This window comes from Oryx dammah, unplaced genomic scaffold, assembly GCF_014754425.2.
Source record: "Oryx dammah isolate SB20612 unplaced genomic scaffold, SCBI_Odam_1.1 HiC_scaffold_10, whole genome shotgun sequence".
NCBI lineage: Eukaryota > Metazoa > Chordata > Mammalia > Artiodactyla > Bovidae > Oryx > Oryx dammah.
In genome coordinates, this window is record NW_024070194.1 from 43,410,809 (window position 1) to 43,431,097 (window position 20,289).

At 42.1% G+C, this 20,289-nt stretch overlaps 1 protein-coding gene across 3 annotated transcripts in view; it reads left to right on the forward strand.

The window, feature by feature from the left end:
- Positions 1–20,289, forward strand: part of RALGAPA2 (Ral GTPase activating protein catalytic subunit alpha 2) — a 273,021-nt gene that overhangs the window by 101,760 nt on the left and 150,972 nt on the right. For all 3 annotated transcript variants that reach the window (XR_005722352.1, XR_005722353.1, XM_040247960.1), the window contains 6 exons: positions 370–467; positions 5,742–5,832; positions 7,066–7,242; positions 18,679–18,872; positions 19,690–19,788; positions 20,020–20,175. Coding sequence is in view for 1 of the 3 variants with exons in the window: in XM_040247960.1 (XP_040103894.1) it covers positions 370–467; positions 5,742–5,832; positions 7,066–7,242; positions 18,679–18,872; positions 19,690–19,788; positions 20,020–20,175 (815 nt within the window). In the remaining 2 variants the exon portion in view is untranslated. The remainder of the gene's footprint in view (positions 1–369; positions 468–5,741; positions 5,833–7,065; positions 7,243–18,678; positions 18,873–19,689; positions 19,789–20,019; positions 20,176–20,289) is intronic.

Consider the following 20,289-nt stretch of genomic DNA (forward strand, 5'->3'; position numbering starts at 1 on the left):
ACTAGCGGTGCTGAGCCACCTCACGCTCCCTTCCCCATTCCCTTCCTCCCTTCCCCGGCCTGGCTGACTCAGGCAGCTCTGGTCTGAGACCCCTTCTCCAAGGCCCCCAGACAGTCCTTGTTGCTCTCCCTCCCCTTACTGTGTATAACATTAACACCCGACAGTGAAGTTCTCTGTTCATCAGAGACCAGGTCTGTGGAGCAGTCGTGATCCATAGGCTGCTCATGTGCTGGGCCCTGCACTCTTGTTTTTACATGTCTTAGAGTATCTAAATTTAATCATTGCCTGTGTATAAAAATCTTTTCCCCGTTTTACCATCTGAAATATTTCTGTTGTTCATTTCCCCTCTCCCCACCCCCAAATCTCTAGGCCAAAAGCTAGAAAATGCACAGAATGTGAATTCTTCAGAGCCCAGACCTGCTCAGGAGACCAAAGGACATGAGAAGAAAGAGCATGAAGGAATAACAGTAAGATCTTTTCAGAATACATCCCTGTGTCATTAAAAATAGACAAACAGATCACTGGCACAATACACACATTTATTAGCGGCCGTGACACTATCTTTTAAAATTTTTTTCCACTTAGATGTGTTTTTAGGGCCAGGTGACCTTGAGACGTTTGAAAGACTTACTCACTTTTTATGTAAAATTATAGTCACATTACAAAAATAGAATGCAGTAAGCATGAAAACAGAATTTTGCACCTGGTCTGTATGTGCACTTTCCCTTTTTAGGGACATCCTTGCCTGTCAAGCAGATGCTCAGACTCCCTATTCCTGGTATCACTTTAGGTTGTAGCCTTCACCTGACCCAAGTTCACAGATAAATGAAATGTTGCAACGATCTGTTACGGTTTCTTTCTTTTTAAAAAAAACGTAAAATGGCATTTATAGGTTTCTTAAAACACAAATAAAAAGTTTAAAGAAGAAAATTAAAAAGTAGCCCTAACTCATTCATGTAGATAATTCCTATTTACTCATTTTTTTTAAAAAAATGTAGTATCTATGAATAGAACACTCAGACATCCCAGAAAGATACAAAATATACACAGAAAGTCACTCCCTACTCTTCCCTGCCTGGAAGATATGAGTGTTCCTCCATCTTCATTTTTTTTGATGGGCATGTACCAGCTTTATACATACATTCCATTTGTATATATATTCTGTGTGTGTATTTCAACAATCAGATAAACACCCAGAGACTCACCACCAGCGTAGAAACCAGAGTGTCTTCAGAACTGTTGCTGTGCCTTGTGGGCGTCATCTTGGTCCCTCAGAGAACAGCTCTATGTTAGCTCTGTGTTGATCGTGTCTTTGCTTTCCTTTGTAGTTTTGCTTGAAATGTATGTACCTCTAAAACAGTGCATCCTTTAGTTTCCCTCATTTTTAAACTTTATAAAGGTGGTATGATTACTTTGTTCACTCATTACCATGTATTTACATGGTGGCACATTGCTCTAGTTCATTGCTTTCTCTGCTGTTTGATATTCCACCATGAGTAGACCACAGTTCACTGTTCCACTCTCTTGTTGATGTTTAGCTTGTTCCACCACCCCCCCCCCCGGTTTTTTAATGAGAAATGAAGCTGTGCATATCCTTGTATGTGTTTCAAGATCTATGTGTACGATTTTCTCAACGGTGTTGTCTTAGAGTGGAACTGATGTGTCCTGGGGAAAAAGGATACTCTTTTTGACAAGAGAATGTGTCTTTCTCCAGAGTGGTTGTACCACTTCTGTTTTGACCAGCAGAGTATACAGAGTTTCTGGTCATCCACATTCCTGCCAACACTTGCTACTGTCAGATTTAAAATCTTGGGAGTCAAGTGGGTGAAAATGGGATCTCCTTTTGTTTTGCATTTCTTAAGTTGCTGATAAAGTCTTTCCTTATGTTGGTTGGCCATACGTGTTTCATCTGTGGGTGCCTACTGATGTCTTTTCCATTTTCCTGTTGATTTGTCTTTTTCATTTGTACCAATTCTTAAGGTAGTCTGAATATGGATCCTATATTGGTTATGTTTCTGGTGAATTTCTTCTTCCAATGTGTGGCTTATATTTTCACATTCTCTATGTTGTCTTTTGATGAACAAAAGCTCTTAATTTTGATATTCTTGATTATCATTTTTTGTTATTACATTTTATGAAAATAAAAAAAAATTCATTTATGTGTTTGCTTCTGGCCATGCTGGATCTTTGTTGTTGTGTAGGCTTTTATCTAGTTATGGTGGGGGTGGGGGCCACTCTGTAATTGCAGTGCACAGGCTTCTCACTGCAGTGGCTTCTCTTACTCCAGGGAACCGGTTCTAGGGCACATGGACTCAGTAATTGTGGTCCATGGGCTTAGTTGCTCTGCAGCATGTTGGATCTTCCTGGTTCAGGGGTCCAATCCATTGCTTCTGCATTAGCAGGCAGATTCTTCATGACTGAGCCACCAGGGAAGCCCTGAAAAATTTAAAATATCAACTTGAAAGGGATAAGAATATTTGCCTTATGTTTATAAGTGTTTCAGTTTTGTTCTCTACACTTAAGTCTTTCATCTGCCTGGAGCTATTGTTTATGGAATGGCATTAAGGATCCACTTTCACTTTTTTCCCTACATGGATAGCCACTTATCGTGGGTCCCCTATACTGAATTCATTTTCCTTTATTGATCTGAAAATGCTGCCTGTCTCTCATAGATACTGCATCCCAGATGTGTGAGGCTTTGTTTTGGTGCTTCTTGAGTTACCTTGGTGACTTGTTTTGGTTACTTTGTCTTTCTGTCTTAATTCTGTTGTTCCCCTACTTCCTCCTCACCCCCATCTAATGGAAGCTATTTTTTCTACTATCTTCTGTGTTTTGTTGTTGCTGTTGAGAGGTCTTCAGTCCATCCTGTTTGTTGTTCCTCACTGTTCTTCATCCGTGTCCTCCAGTTTCACTACAGTGTATTTAGGCGCATTTTCTCTTGGTCAGTACAATTTGTCCTATCTTGGATATGCTATATGTGTCAGGCATCTGTGAATAATTGTTCTTCCATCACTTCTGGAAAATTCTTGGTAATCCATTCATCAAATATTGCCTGTTCTTTGTTCTCTCTCCCCTTTCCTTCTGGAGTTCTGGGTAGAAATATATTTAGACTTTCTCATTCTGTGTTCCGTATCTCTTAAGCCCCCTTTCATATATTCCATTCTCCTTGGCTATGTGGGTGCGTTCTGCGTGATTCATCAGATCTGTCTTTCACTCAGTTCAATAATTCTCTTCTTATGCATATATAGTCTGCTGTTTAATGGTCCCATTGAGTTTTTTTGGTTCAACAATTTTGTGCTTTGCTTCTGAAAGTTCAGGTTAACACTTTTCAAGTATATCTTGTAATCTCTCATGATCTCTTATAGTCTGCTCATTTTTTTGGTGATTCCCATCTTTTATTCCTTTAAACTAGTCACAGATTGCAGTCCTGAATTCTTTTGATTATCTGAAATCCTTGAGGGGTGGGTGGGGAATCTAAATCTGATGTTTGTTGTTTCTGTGCTTGGTGGGTTTTTAATTTCCTTTGATGTTTGGTAACTTTTGATTATGAGTTCCTAGCTGCCTAATCTGAATCTGCAGAAAACCTGGATTTCTAACGTGATGAAGTTTCACAAAACAGGGAGTGCTACTTTAATTTGGGACTCTGGTTCCTTTTGCCACTGGCAGTGGTAATATTAGATTAATGCCCAAGGTAGCCCCATTTCACTGCCCTGATTTCTGTTTGCTTTGGGTGGGAGTGGGAAGAGGGGCTGGATCCCTTGAAGGTTTATTTTACTTCCTGTGAGCCCCAGATTTTTATGTAGTTTCTATAGTTGGAGGGTATTTCATCTTCCAGAGAGTCAGAAGCAGAAGAGCCTATAATCTGCTTTTTAATTAAGGAGATAGCCTATGTATATTCCATTATCATATTAGAAATATATGCTTCCCAGGTGGCTCAGTGGTAAAGAATCTGCCTACAATGCACTAGACACAGATTCAGTTCCTGGGTCAGGAAGATCCCTGGAGAGGGGAATGGCAACCCTCTCCAGTATTCTCACCTGGGAAATCCCATGGATAGAGGAGCCTGGTAGGCAACAGTCCATGGGGTTACAAAAGAGTCAGACACGACTGAGCAACTAAACAACATTAACAATGTTAGATACATATCATCCTTCTTTAAAGCTGAGTGACATTTTTTTACATACTGTTAATCTTCTAAATATTTCATTCATGGCCTATTTATGTGCTTTAGCTTAATGATTATTCTATCCTTTAATTTTACATCTTAGTCCCCCCTTTTCATGTGTTTGCTTATTTAGTATTCATTCCTTTAGTTGGCTTATTGAATCCCGTGATTTTTGTACACTCTAAGCTGGAGAGCCTTAAATATACTATCTTCATTTCTGGCTCTGTTCTCCATCTTGCCAGTCATGGATTTTTGTTGCACACTTATGGTACATTCTCTTTAGATATTCAGCCCAAAGATGGATATTAAAATATCAGAAACTTTCTCAAATTCCTCCGTCCATTGTCCATCCATCTGCCTTTCCTCCCTACCTCCCTTCCTTCATCACTGTCTTTCTCATGGTCCCCCAGATTCATATCCTTTTGTAATTTAAGTTCCATTCCCATGGACAACACTTATATAAGCTCTTGTCTGTCATTCTGCAGCATTTTTAGAATTTATCTTTTCTTCTCCTTTTCTATCATCAAAAGCCTTATCTGCTCATTCCTGAATTACCATTATAGTTCCATAGCAACTTTCTTCTTAACTCTATTCCACAGATAGTAAGTCAACTTAACCATTTTGATTATGTTTGTAATCACAGTCAGCTACTGTGTGGAACATACGGTTGCTCATTTTGTCAATACTGGGGTGAAATTCCTAAGCCTGTTGTTGGAGACCCCTTGGCAGGTGCGCCGCCTTAGAAGGTGGTCACGTTTCCTTCTTACCGTTTTCCCTCTTCACCTGACTGCCCTGCATGGCCTGCTGTAATCGGCTTCTTTTCCTGCACGTAGAACTTGCTGATTTCTCAGTGCTTCCTGCCCTGAGCCCCTTCCTGCCTACTCTCTACCACCTCATGTCTGTAGCCTTGTTGAGCAGCTCTCCTGTCACTGTGAGCCGATCAAGGTAACACTTTCTTCTGCATACCTTTTAGAGAGCGTTGACTTGAATATTTTGCTAATGTACATTGTGATCATTTTGTGTAATTTGTGTACGTTTTGTCTTTCCACGCCGGTTATGTAAAATGGAGGGGGTACAGATTGCCTCCAAGTGTTCTAGTCCGTATTTAACCCAAGGTCCAGTGCTGAGCAGTGCTCAGGGAAACCTGCTGCACCTGTAACAAGGGAGGCATTGAATGGGTCTGGGTGGGGTTTACGCCCTCCCTGCCTACACGCTGGTGGCTTATACCTCCTGGAGGATGATATCCATTATGCATGTGTACCCAAGCAGAGGTACAAATAGAACCTCAACATAAATGATTTCTGTGTAACTTAGCATCTCTCCTCCATAGACCATGTTAATTGGATGCCAACTGATAAAGCAGAAGCCTTAAATTTCAGATCTTGGGTAATTTATAACTTGGTCACAGTAATTAGTGAACCCATATCCTTCCAATTCAGAATGTCATTCAGTTTTTTGTTACTATTCTTACTGTTCGTTTGTTTCTTTTTCATTAGACATATGGACTAGAAACTTAACAGTCTTGTAAAAATTAAAACTTTTCTGTAACCACCACAATCTTTCTTTCTGTCTGAAGATCTTAGTTCGAAGAAGCAGCAGCCCCATTGAACTGGATTTGAAAGATGACTCACAGCAGATGCAAGGAAAATATAGGGAGAGACAGAAGAGTAAGTACCAGGAGATGTGGTCTGTGTTCCTCCAGCTTCAACACGGATAGACTTTGTTTCCTGTTGACCTTCTAATGCGAATGATATCATCTGAAGACATGATGTTGCGATATGGGACATTTTTATTCCTGGAATCCCAGGATAGATGTGTGGTTAGTACCAGTCAAACATTAAACATTACCCAGTTACCTTCGAGAATTGTCTTTCCAGCCCTGGGTCTTTCTCCAGGTGAAAAGCACAATGAAGGCTGATGGCTGGTGAGGAGACAGGCCCAGAAGGAAGAATGGTCTTCCTTTTGAATGTTCTCCCAGGTTCGGAACACAAAACTTCCGCAGTACCTTGACATCAGTGGTATAAGTATTTAAAATTTGACTGGGATGCTGAGATGTACCATTAGAGACTGTGATATGCAGGCTAATACTCTGCTTCCCTGAGGTCCTCTGCTGTGCCCCCTCCTTCTTGGTCGTTCCTGGTGGAGGGCAGAGCAGGAACTCTTAGGCTCCACCTTCTAGAGTCCTGGGACAGGCAAAGTGAGAAACCTCTCAGGTGACTGGGGCAGCTGTCAGTTCTCTGCATGGGAATACCTGACAGTAGATTAGAAGCAGCAAGGCTGGGGGACTGTCAGTGGCTGACACAAAGGGCAGCCAGGAGGGCTGCAGGCAGAGAGGTGGGCACCCTGAGCCTGTGTGCAGCAGACAGGGGACTTAAGGGGCAGGCTGACAGAGGCGGTTCTGTGTCAGACTGAATAGCCAGGTAGGACTTCATAGCCTTTGACAGCATCATTGTACCACGACATATCAGAACATTTCAGTGCTTAGAGGGGGAGAATCTCTATTGGTGGGATGCGTCATCCCCCGGTGATCCTCAGTGACTCGCCTAGGTTCATGTCTAGACATAGATTCTTCAGCCTGGAAGCATGAACCTGCCTTTGTAGTGGGATCAATTCCCATCCACCTCCTCCAGCCACCCCTGTTTCGTAGTTGAGTAAGTCAGGGTACAAGGTATAAAGGATGTGCTCTTGTGGGTACCAGGGGAACTCAGTTAAGACCTGTGAAGAGTCAGTGCCCATAAAGAGAACTCACATCCACACCTGGAAGCTGTGTGTCGTTGACCAGGGCCCCCACGCAGGCCCCTGTCCCCAGGGGCAGCTGCTTAGGTCCTTGTGTGCCAGGACCATGGACATGCTCATGCCCTGCCCTTGGCCATCTTGGACTGTGTCTTCCGTCATTCCAGGTGACAGTGTGAGCAGTGACCCCACTCTGGGCTGCAGCACCGAGGCAGAGCTGTCCTTGAGCCACTGGCAGACCTGCGAGGAAGACCCAGATCTGAGCCCGCCTGCGGATACTGTGACTGACACGGACGCCCGCCACTGGTTACAGCTCCGGCCCACGGATGCTTCGAACCTAACAGGTAACCGTGTCCTTGAGACGAGGCAGCAGCATTCACAGCGTTTCCCAGGTGTGAGGATGCTAGGGCATCCTTCAGCACAGTGATGATGGGGGCTGCCCCCTCCCACATGGGCATGCCCACCCCAGTCCCACCACCCCCACCCCTGGTCATAATCAGCGGCGGAGTCTCGGTGTGCCGCGTGCAGAGGGTTCTGAAATAGTGGAAGAACAGGGAGGAAGCCCATCGTGCCCACACCCGCTGTCCAATACGGGAGGAGGTGGGTGATATTTAGGCCAACGCTTTGCCGTCCAGGGATGGCAGATTTGCTTTACTCTGAAAACAGAGAAAAGTGATTTCTCCAACTTACATCTGCCACAAATCCAGGAGAAGTTAGAGAATTTGAATACTTACCTATTACTGTTTTCTTTAACTTTGCTGTAGAATCTTTGATGCATGCAAGATAAGTTGTAACGCATGTTATGGACCAGTGAGCCTGCCCTGAGCATAAGAAGTAGAATAGCTGCCCCACCAGTGAGACCCCCAACAGGGGGGCCCCCTTCTCAAGTCCTTCCCTTCTCTTGTCACCTCATGTGAATACTGTGACCCTGTCCACAGTAGTTTTTTTTTTAATTAATTAATTTATTTTTTGCAATTATTTAAGTTTTCCTGGGGTTTTTAATAACCATTCCCACTTCTTTATAAAGTGTTAACCACAGTATCTGTCTCTTCAAACAACATATCATTTAATTTTGGTTTTAAACTTTTTAAAAATGTCGTCATATTGTTTTTTTCTTTTTTTGCAACATTTTTCCCTTGCGTATTCGTAGTTCTAAGATTCATGAATAAGTTATAGAGCCGAACTTTCTGGGACTGCATCCAGGCTCTGCCAAGGAGTTGGTGGGTGGCTTTGAGCTGGTAAATCTCTCTGTCCTTCAGTTTCTCTTTACAGTAGAGTCGAGATACTGCTGCTGCTGCTAAGTCGCTTCAGTCATGTCTGACTCTGTTTGACCCCATAGACGGCAGCCCAACAGGCTCCTCAGTCCCTGGGATTCTCCAGGCAAGAAAGTGGAGATGCTAATAGTCCATATTATAGGGCTGTTGGCAGAATCAGTGAGTGAGCCTCTAAGTCAAGCGCATAGAGCAGATTTAGCTCTTCATATGCATGCGTGCACATATGCACGCCCACGCATACATACATATCGTGTGACCCTGGGAAAGTGAAACTCTTTCACTTCAGGTTCAGTTCCCTGGCCTGTCACACGGAGGGCATCAAGAGAAGTTGGGTTTTTGTTTTGCTTGGTTTTGGTGAGAAATTGTCGGGAGAGGCCAGTGTTCTGAGGAGCTCAGTGTGGGAGGTGCCCACCACGGCCACATCCCTCCTGGCCCACCACGTTCCCAGGTCCATAGACATCCTTGATGAGAACCGCAACAGCAAACCACAAAGCACGTGTTGAGTAAAAAGTAGTATTAAACCACTAAAAATCATTTTAAAATTAGAAGTAAAGGCTAAACTCTTAACTTAGCTTTTTTTTTTTTAACTAAGCAAACTGGTTTTCATAAATTACAGTATAAATTTTAACCAGTCTGTGTGTTTTGGGAAATTTCTAATAAAGTAGCATAAAACCTTCATAAATTTTACATATAAAAATGGTGTTGGATAAAAATTTTTATCTATGAGATAGTTAAGACCAAGAAGGATGATCTCAATGTGCATTTAATGTTTATCTTAATTAAGACTGGAAAAACTAACCAGTTAACTGTAAATGAACTACTCATTGCCTTATAATGCTGTATGTGCCGTCCTTAAGAGATCGTGGACATTTTTGGTCTAAATGTTCACCTCTGCCCATGGAAGAAGCCTTGTAAAGTCAATGAGAAAACAGTTGGCAAAACCATTGTGCTTACTTTTATAACTTATTGGGTAGTAATTGGTGCTTCTCAAATTTGTGGTTCTGTCATTATAGAAATGATGAAAATCATTTTTATAATATATAATGATAATTTCTATAATATATATAATACAAAATCATTATATATAGGAAATAAATGTAATAATTGTGAATAATAATATCATAAATTTACGAAGGATTTAACAGTTTACAAAGAACTTTGAGACATCCTCTTTGATTTTTATGGTAAGCAGGTCAGGTTATACAAATTCTGTTTGAGGGGTGGAGAAGCTGAGACCCAGAGAAATTGTGTCATCTTACTGGAAAGTAGGCCCCAGTATTGGAACTGGCTTCCAGAGTGTTTTGACTCCATTTGCAGAGTTATGCCCACCCCTTTCTTCTACGCTGTTGTTCAAATTATAACTGCCAACCCCATTCAAACTATTTGAGAATTATTGATATACTTGTGGAATTAGTGGCTTCTTTGGATCCAATATTCAGATTATCCAAGGAGAATCATCATCATGGTACTGTTGAAGACTTTAGTGCATTTTCAGTAAGCTGAATTTGCCTAAACGAGGACTAGCTTTAATTACTTTTATTGAAAAGAGAGAAAATTGTGTGATTACCTCTTTTGTCTGCCTTCTGGAAGGCTTAGCTCTGATCCCATCTCAGAGTGTGCCTGGTACGCTCGGTCTAATACACTTGTGTGAGGTAATTTCATATGATGCTCTCTCTGCTGTGATTAACTCCTCCAGATACTCAGCTCTTCTTTGAAATCCTAATATCGAGAATCAGTACACTCAGTTCAATAGTTCATCTTGTCATCTGTGAAAAGGACAAACAGTAATATGATAAGGTTTATGGATTATCACCGTTCTGAATTTAACTTTCTGTTCTTAGGAGAAAAACGTCTTCGTAAATGGACAAAGTAAAACTCATGTTACCTGGATCTCTAGGACATGCAAAGGGAGCAATCCAACATTTTGAATGTATCTCCATTTCTCACTGAATAAACCTACCAGTTATTAAATGCTTGGAATAATAAACTGCTTCTAAAATCTTAAATTCCTTTATCATTGGCCAGCTAGCAGTTTAGTTTTATATTTGCTTTCTTATTTAAATCATTTCATGCTTTCTGGAAATGACAGTTAAATTTATAGTGGACTGCTTCAAAATGTGTCTGGGATTTGTATGGCAAGATATAGAGATGTGGAGGTGACTGTCATAAAGGGAGAAGTTTTTAGAAATGGGGGCACGGGGACTTCCCTGGTGGTCCAGGGTTTAAGAGTCTGCCTTGCAATGCAGGGGACACAGGTTCGATCCTTGACCTGAGATGATCCCACATGTTGCAGGGCAACTGAGTCTGTGTGCCACAACTACTGAGCCTGTGCTCTGCAACAGTGAGAAGCCGCTGCAATGAGAAGTCCTGTGTACCACAACTAGAGAGTAGCCCCCACTTTGGCTTAACTAGAAAAACTTCATTGTTCCCAATGAAGACCCGGTGCAGCTAAAAATAAATAAGAAATTTTTGAAAAAAGAAATATGGACGCAGCATGCCCCATAGGAGGGCACATGGGGGTGGGTCACCCAGGTTGGTGGGTAAGTAGGAAGAGAGAGGAAAACATGGGGAACATCCTTTATCGTCATTTGCACAGGGAAGGGAAGGCAGGGCGGACTAAGCAGCCTGGGGATCAGCTGGCTCACATCATTTCAGCCGAGTCTGAAGCACAGACACTGGCCCAGGCTGCCAGGTGCCAGACCCCTGAGTAATGAGGGCACCAGGGCATCCCCTTGTTGGTGAGAGCTAGATAGAGGAAGGTGGTCAGGATGCCTGGTTTGGGATTGTGAGGTTTACACGTGAACAGTATACTCCCTGGTAAGTTGTTTGCCATGGGAGTGGCAGCCCCTCCTGGCCAGGGAGGCCCCAGATGCCAGAGTATCAAGAATACAAAAAATAAGAAAGTAGACTTGACTTACATGTAAGTTTTGTTCAGTTGAGCTTATGATTTTCAAGAAGGGGGTATTTATAACTCTATAGAAAAGCTATGACAAACCTAGACAGCATATTAAAAAGAAGAGGTATTACTTTGCCGACAAAGGTCAGTATAATCAAAGCTATGGCTTTTCCACTGGTCACGTACAGATGTGAGAGTTGGCCCATAAAGAAGGCTGAGTGCCAAAGAATTGATGCTTTTGAACTGTGGTCTTGGAGAAGACTCTTGAGAGTCTCTTGGACAGCAAGGAGATTCAACCAGTCCTTCCTAAAGGAAATCAGTCCTGAATATTCATTGGAAGGACTGATATTGAAGCTGAAGCTCCAATACTTTGGCCATCTGATGTGAAGAGCCAATTCATTGGAAAAGATCCTGATCCTGGGAAGGATTGAGGGCAGGAGGAGAAGGGGACAACAGAGGATGAGATGGTTGAATGGCATCACTGACTCAATGGACATGAGTCTGAACAAACTCCAGGACCTCGTGAAGGACAAGGAGTCCTGGCATGCAGTAGTCCTTGGGGTCACAGAGTCAGACACGACTGAATGACTGAACAACAACAGCTAAGTATTGATATTGCTGCTGACCTCATGTCTTATTTAGCAAATAAGCTTATAGTCTAGAAATACTGCTTTTGATGCTATAAGAAATAAAAAGATTACTAAGCCATAGCCAGGACCAACTGAAGAACTTACTGAGAGGCCAGAAAAAACAAGACATTTATCTTGATAAGGACAAATAATGGGATAAGTGTGATGAGACTTATTTAAAGAGAGTTTTAATCACAGAGATAGACATATGGACTAAAAGAATGGAATATAAAACATATACTGGATATATAAGGACATGGAGTCGTCGTACATGAAAGAGGTAGCCTTCCAGATCTGACAAGAGAAGGATGGGCTGCCCAGTCAAGCATGCAGAACATTTAGCCAGCGGGCAGAATAGGGGGCAGGATCCCTACCTCACACCCTGCCTGCAGCCAAGTTCCAACGGATAAATACTCAAATGTAAAAAGGAAAATTTAAAAACTTTTGAAAGAAAATATTTTCTAAATATCTAAGACCTTGGAGGAGGGAAGACTTGCTTAAAATGAGATGAAAAAAACGACTCACCATAAGAAAGTGTTGTCATTAATTCAACTCCAGCATAAATAAAAGTTTCTTTTCATTGTCAGAGAGACTTTTAAGAACTTAGAGTTAGCAGAACCTTGAAGGTTAAGGGCCAGCTTCCGTGCTGCTTCTTTTCCAGGTACCTATTTGATCGGTGATACTCTTTTTTTTTTTTTTAAACACTTTTGGCTGCTCTGGGTCTTCCTTGCTGCTCTCAGGCATTCTCTAGTGCAGTGAGTGAGGGCTACTCTTCCTTGCAGCGTGCAGGTTTCTCACTGCAGTGGCTTCTCTTGTTCTGGAGCACAGGGTCTAGAGTGCAACCTCAGTAGTTATGGCCCACAGGCTTCGTTGTCCTTGCCCATGTGGGATCCTCCCAGACCAGGAATTGAACCTGTGTCTCCTGCAATGGCAGCCCACTCCAGGACTCTTGCCTGGAGAATCCCATGGGCAGAGTAGCCTGGTAGGCTGCAGTCCATGGGGTCGCTGAGTCAGACACAACTGAGCGACTTCACTTTGCCTTTTCACTTTCACCCATTGGAGAAGGTGATGGCAACCCACTCCGGTGTTCTTGCTTGGAGAATCCCAGGGACGGGGGAGCCTGGTGGGCTACCGTCTATGGGGTCGCACAGAGTCGTTCACGACTGAAGCGACTTAGCAGCAGCAGCAGCTCCTGCATTAGCTAGAGGATTCTCAACCACTGGACTCTAGTGCTACATCTTAAGATAAGATTCAGTTAGAAGTTTTCAACACTTCACTTTAGTGGAGGAAGGTCAGTGGTGTTGCCCTGCTTCAGGGATGGGATTGCCATTGGTGATTGGTTGTTCACAGCTGGCTTTTGATTCCAGGACAGTGCATGACAGGAGAGGATCAGTCAGTAAGTACTTCAGTTAGGGGATGACTCAGATTTCAGCTCTTGCCTGGAAAATCCCATGGATGGAGGAGCCTGGAAGGCCACAGTCCATGGGGTCACTAAGGGTCAGACACGACTGAGTGACTTCACTTTCACTTTTCACTTTCATGCATTGGAGAAGGAAATGGCAGCCCACTTCAGTGTCCTTGCCTGGAGAATCCCAGGCACCGGGGAACTGGTGGGCTGCTGTCTATGGGGTCACACAGAGTCGGACATGATTGAAGTGACTTAGCAGCAGTAGCAGCAGCTTTCAGCTGCAGGCTCTTGTTTGATTTAGCTAAGAACAACACATTTTAACCTTTTTTTTTGATAGTAAAAAATACGTATGATTGAGTTTCAAAATCTCTGTTAGTATATTTATCCCAACTCTGCCTCTCAATTTTGTTACTTAAATCCTTTGACCACTTCTGCTTTGAATTATAGCTTCTGCTTTTAATTATCCCTGTTACCTGCCACCAGAACTGTTTTTGCATGAATGGTTTGTCAGTGTCTGTCACTGCACACATTTTTGGAATCTCCACCAGGCTTTGATCTGTTTTGAAAATATCAAATGTTCTGAATAAAAATCATGATGATAAGCACCATGAGATTGGTTGCTCACCTTGAGTGAAGTCGCTCAGTCGTGTCCGACTCTTTGCGACCCTGTGCACTGTAGCCCACCAGGCTCCTCCATCCATGGGATTCTCCAGGCAAGAATACTGGAGTGGGTTGCCATTTCCTTCCCCAGGGTATCTTCCCGACCCAGGGATCGAACCCAGGTCTCCCGCATTGCAGGCAAACACTACCTTGGAGATCTTTAAATGAATGTTACATGTCTGGGAAGCAGATGAGAAAGGCCACAGTGATGGTCAACAGAGTGCCAACCTGCTGTTTCTCCACTTTAAAAAAATTATTTATTTATTTGGCTGTGCCAGGTCTTAGTTGTGGCATGCGAGATCTAATTCCCTGACTAGGGATTGAACCTGGACTCCCTGCATTGGGAGCATGGAGTCCTAGCCATTGGATCACCAGACAAGTCCCCTGTTTCTCCACTTTTTAATCATCAAAGTCTAGGCCTAATTTTCTGGTCCCAGAATTAAAGTGTTTCAATTGAGCTTTTGGCTTTGTGCCTTTTCAATTCCAATGGGGAAAGATTTTCAAAGCACTGGCCATGCTTCATCTATACTCCACCAAACCTATGCAAACTGCTGCCATGTGAAGCTGCCATCTGGTTGGCTGCCTCATTTTACCGATCACCAAGACTTATTTCATGACTAAAATCCTTTGTACATTTGCAAAGTTCTAAACTTCAGATTGCTCCTGTATGTGAGCATTGTGTATTGTGCCTGTACGTGTTTGGGGAAAGATGATATAATTTTGTTTACAAGACTTCCTACTTTAATTAAAAAATATTTAATGTCTCTGAAGCATTTTTAGTAAGAATGAAATAAAAAGGTGCTCTTAGGCTAGCATACTAGCTTGCTCATGAAGAAGAAAATGAACGGGTTGGTATTTTTAAGGTGAACGTGAAATTTTCAGAAATCTCTCAAATCCCGATTTTTAATTAAGCGCCTCTTCACTGAGGAACCATCTACATGTGAAATGTCAGCATCTGTTCCGTTGCTTATGCCACAAGTGGAATCATTTTGGGCAAAAACATTTCAACTCATTAAAAAATTTTTTTCACGGTAATGTTGAGCATACAGTCATTTTAAATACCTCGAAAAGGCTCCCTGTATTTTGATAACGTGATGGAGGATGTTACCTAGAATTTTATCACTGAGGAATAAATTTTTGGTGGGGAAGGAGATCTTTCCACAACAGAGAATGGATCGTTGGCAGGTTGCAGGGAGATGCAGGTGGTAAGGTACCTGACCTCTGTTTACTTGGAGCTATCACTCAAGGGAAATCCCGGAATGACTGGAAGGCTTAAGGCTGATCTCTACCTCCGATGGCTACGTTGTTGGGTTGATGCTTGGGGATGGAGCAAAAGTCTAAGTCGTCAAATCTCCTGACTCTTTTTTAACCCCTTATGGGATTAAAGACTTACTGCATTCTTCATAAGAAAACTACATGCCATATGATGCTGTTTGTTCACTTGGGATCTTAGGTTTATTTGTAAGGTTTGTTGAAGCTTCACCAGACCGTCTCAGACCAACAGATGGTTGATACCACACTCATTTGACAGACTAAACATCAGGAGGGTGAGCCTGAGGTTTTGTAAAAGTCAATCTGAGAGTCCAGAAGGTCCACAATTTGGCTTTTGCTGTCTATACAGGCACAGTGTGTGGGATTCCAGCATGGATTATATGTGTCTCTTCAGTTCAGTTCAGTTCAGTCACTCAGTTGTGTCCGACACTTTGCAACCCCATGAACCGCAGCATGCCAGGCCTCCCTGTCCATCACTAACTCCCAGAGTCCACCCAAACCCATGTCCATCGAGTTGGTGATGCCATCCAACCATCTTATCCTCTGACGTCCCCTTCTCCTCCCACCTTCAATCTTAAGTCAGCTCTTCACATCAGGTGGCCAAAGTACTGGAGTTTCAGCTTCAACATCAGTCCTTCCAAAGAACACCCAGGACTGATCTCCTTTAGGATAGACTGGTTGGATGAGACTCTCAAGAGTCTTCTCCAACACCACAGTTCAAAAGCATCAATTCTTTGGCGCTCAGCTTTCTTCACAATCCAGCTCTCAACATCCATACGTGACCACTGGAAAAACCATAGCCTTGACTAGATGGACATTTCTTGGCAAAGTAATGTCTGCTTTTTAATATGCTATCTAGGTTGGTCATAACTTTCCTTCCAAGGAGTAAGCATCTTTTAATTTCATGGCTGCAATCATCATCTGCAGTGATTTTGGAGCCCAGAAAAATAAAGTCAGCCACTGTTTCCACTGTTTCCCCATCTATTTGCCATGAAGTGATGGGACCAGATGCTATGATCTTAGCTTTCTGAATATTGAGCTTTAAGCCAGCTTTTTCACTCTCCTCTTTCACTTTCATCAAGAGGCTCTTTAGTTCTTCTTCACTTTCTGCCATAAGGGTGGTGTCATCTGCATACCTGAGGTTATTGATATTTCTCCCGGCAATCTTGATTCCAGCTTGTGCTTCTTCCAGCCCAGCGTTTCTCATGATGTACTCTGCATAGAAGTTAAATAAGAAGGGTGGCAATATACAGCCTTGACGTACTCCTTTTCCTATTTGGAACCAGTCTGTTGTTCCATGTCTAGTCTAACTGTTGCTTCCTGACCTGCATATAGGTTTTTCAAGAGGCAGGTCAGATGGTCTGGTATTCCCATCTCTTTTAGAATTTTCCACAGTTTATTGTGATCCACACAGTCAAAGGGTTTGGCATAGTCAAGAAACCAGAAATAGATGTTTTTCTGGAATTCTCTTGCTTTTTCCATGATCCAGCGGATGTTGGCAATTTGATCTCGGGTTCCTCTTCCTTTTCTAAAACCAGCTTGAACATCAGGAAGTTCACGGTTCACGTATTGCTGAAGTCTGGCTTGGAGAATTTTGAGCATTACTTTACTAGCATGTGAGATGAGTGCAATTGTGCAGTAGTTTGAGCATTATTTGGCATTGCTTTTCTTAGAGATTGGAATAAAAACTGACCTTTTCCAGTCCTGTGGCCACTGCTGAGTTTTCCAAATTTGCTGGCATATTGAGTGCAACACTTCACAGTGTCATCTTTCAGGATTTGAAATAGCTCAACTGGAATTCCATCACCTCCACTAGCTTTGTTCATAATGATGCTTCCTAAGGCCCACTTGACTTCACATTCCCAGATGTCTGAGTATATTTATGATACTGATGTGGGAAATATTGGTGTGTTTCACTCTAAGAAGAAACAGTTCCTGGTTTCGGGAAGGCCTTTCCGTGACCCCCGTACCATCCTTATGAAATCTTCTGCTTCAGGCTCTTGTGCTCTTTGCATAATAAACATAATAAGCTGTTAGCGGCTCTCTCGGGCACAGTGCAGGAAGCATATAGAGCCGGCTGTGGATTTGCCTGTGCTCCTTGTCACACTCTTCTCCTGCTTCTGGCTGGCTCTGGTCCTTCCTCGCATCCATAGACTGTGCTTCCGTTTCTGTGGTTGGACCTGAAAAACCCCAACAGCACATGCACCTGGAATGATCCTCCATGGTGGTGGATGTTTGTTAGTATCTTTTTAAAAATCAGCTTCTATACAAGTACTACAAAGCAATAGAAAAAGCAAAGAGCACTCTTTAAAAACATTAATAAAATAGGCAAATAGGCGAGATTGATCGAGGAAGAAATACTGGGAGTGAAAAAGGAAACAAAGCAATAAAAACACCATAAAAATTAAAAACAATTCAATAGGTTAATTCTAATAGATTTATAAAAGTAGAGGACAATTCCTAGCTTTACTGAAGTTTCAAATAAAAGAGAAGCCATCTTTTTCAACCTGTTCCAGATATGTTGAAGCTCTCCAGAGTCAATAATTTTTCACACGAATGTTTCAATTATCAGAATTATCTTTGAATCTAAGATTATAAAGGGAACTGTAGGAAAATAAGCAAAGCTTTTCCATCACAGAATTCTATACCCAGCCAAGCTATGAATTTACCAGTCAGGGAACCAAGACTTTCAGACATATGAGGACACACTTTCTCAGGCATTTAGGAACATGCAGTCCACTTAAAGGAGAAGAAATATCACATACCATTTTGTGATTCTGGTCTTATAGATGAGAAGGGTAAATATATGTTCACACAAAAGTCTGTACACATTTGTAGCTTTAGATCTAATCAAATCAAAACCAGAAACTATCCAGTGTCCTTCATCAGGTGAATGGATAAACTATGACACCTGTGGATACACAACCCCATGGATGAATCTCTCAAATAAATGCCTTATGCTAAGCGAAAGAAACCAGATGGAAAGGTTACTTACTAAAGGACTCCATTTATCTGACATTCTGGAAAAGGCAATGCTGTAAGGATAGGAAATGGCAGTGGTTGTCTGGAACAGAGGTTCGGGGAGGGAACCAACTGCATAGGGGCCCTGGTGGGATGAAGAGGAAGTTTCAAGTCAGTTATGGAGGTGGTGTATGTGACAGCTACATGATCATACACATTTCTTAAAGCTCCTTGAATCCAAGAAGGATAAAACTTGTTATAAGCAAATTATACATCCTACAAACCTGAGTTAAGAGTGTCAAACACCACAGATGTCACTCCTGCCACGAGGCAGTCCTGGCCACTTTTTCTCATGACCCTGCTCCCTCTGCATGCTACTCAAGTTCTCCTTCCTCTCCACTGCTTATGAAGACCTTCTCAGGGTCTCTAGGAACTGTCTCGTCATCTCTGGGTTGTCACCCTTTTAGTTGGAAGAATCAGAGTCATCTGACATTTCCTCATCAATCTCACTTTCCTGTCCTTCCAAGTTGTCAGCCATTTCACACCTCATCTCAATTGTTTTATTCCGAATTGTTTCACTCTGAATTTGCATACATGTTCAAGCATAGGTCATTTGCATTAAAGATAAAAGTCTGTAACAATGAAATAAAAATTGTGTTAACACACGTTTTACCTCACAGACAGCAGCGAATGCCTTGCTGATGACTGCAGTATAATTGCTGGGGGGACCCTCACGGGTTGGCATCCAGACTCAGCCGCTGTGTTGTGGCGAAGAATCTTGGGGATCCTTGGAGATGTGAATAATATCCAGTCACCCAAAATCCATGCCAGGGTGTTTGGCTATCTCTATGAACTCTGGTACAAGCTAGCAAAGGTATGTCCTGCTATTGTTACCTTTCATTCTAGTATGGTAACTTTGATTTGTCACTTAACCTAAAAACTGTGTTGCATGTAACTTTTGAGCACATTCTGCACCAAGAGTTTAGATACTGAAACAAAGTACATTTGGTAATCAAAAAATAAAAAGTACTTATAGTTTGGTCATTTTATATATGTCTAGAAGTTATTTAATGCATAAATAAACTATTACTATAGGATATCAAAGAATGGGATATTATACAATAGTTGTAGTTACTCTCTTTATAAAAACACTACTGGTCTTATTGTACAGAATTTGAATATAGAGAAATGCTAAGAAATTTAACCTCACCGTGGAAAGCCATTATTAGTATATAATCTTTATTTCTGAGGATAATTTTTGTAAAAGTACAATCTGTTGTCCTTTGTTTGTAAAAGAATACACACAATTTTCATCCTAGGGTTGGTTTTTGTTTACAATATATGTTTTCCCCATTTTAGTACTTTTTTCTTTTTCCAAAAATGTGATTTGTGTTTATACAGTATAACTCATGAAACTTCCTTATCACTTGAAGTTCAGGACGATCTCTGCAAGCATTAAGACTGAAGGAATAACAATGCCCTAGATTTGCATTAGATCTAAAACCAGCACGCAATTCAAAAAGACAGTAGATCTCATGATAAAAGAAATATTTGTAAATGCTGTAGCTTTTCACTCAACTTACAGAAATTTAATTGACAGCAGCTGTTTGACCGTGGAGCACGATATTGACATGTCATTGGGATAAACCGTGTATTATCTTGCCTAAAATTCTCCTCGTTTCGAATCATAGATACGGGATAACCTGGCAATAAGCCTAGATAACCAGTCTTCTCCATCTCCTCCTGCCTTGATCCCACCGCTCAGAATGTTTGCATCATGGCTGTTTAAGGCAAGTGAATATGTGTTTATTCCTTTATTGTAATTTCCCCTTCCTTTCTGAAATTGAGTTTAAAAAATGTAATTGCCCAAGACTGCATGTTTTGAAGACAGGCTGGGTCTTACTCAAGCCAGCGCTTCCCACATCTCCATAAACAACTTTGTGGACAACTGAGAAGTAAATGAAAGGACAAAATGCATCTGCATCTGGGGTTGATTAAATCTCTGAACGTCTCCTTGGCAGGCGACGACGCTGCCTGACGATTATAAGGAAGGCAAACTGCAAGCCTATAAGCTGATCTGCTCCATGATGACCCGGCGCCAGGATGTCCTGCCCAACTCAGACTTCCTGGTACATTTTTACCTCGTCATGCACCTGGGACTGACCAGCGAGGACCAGGTATCTGTGACGCCTCCATTGTATGTGTCATGTTTTTGCAGGTGACATTGGGGTTTATCAAAGTACCCCTGAAGGTTGAAATTCTCCGTAGTTCGAGTCTTTCACATGCAGCAG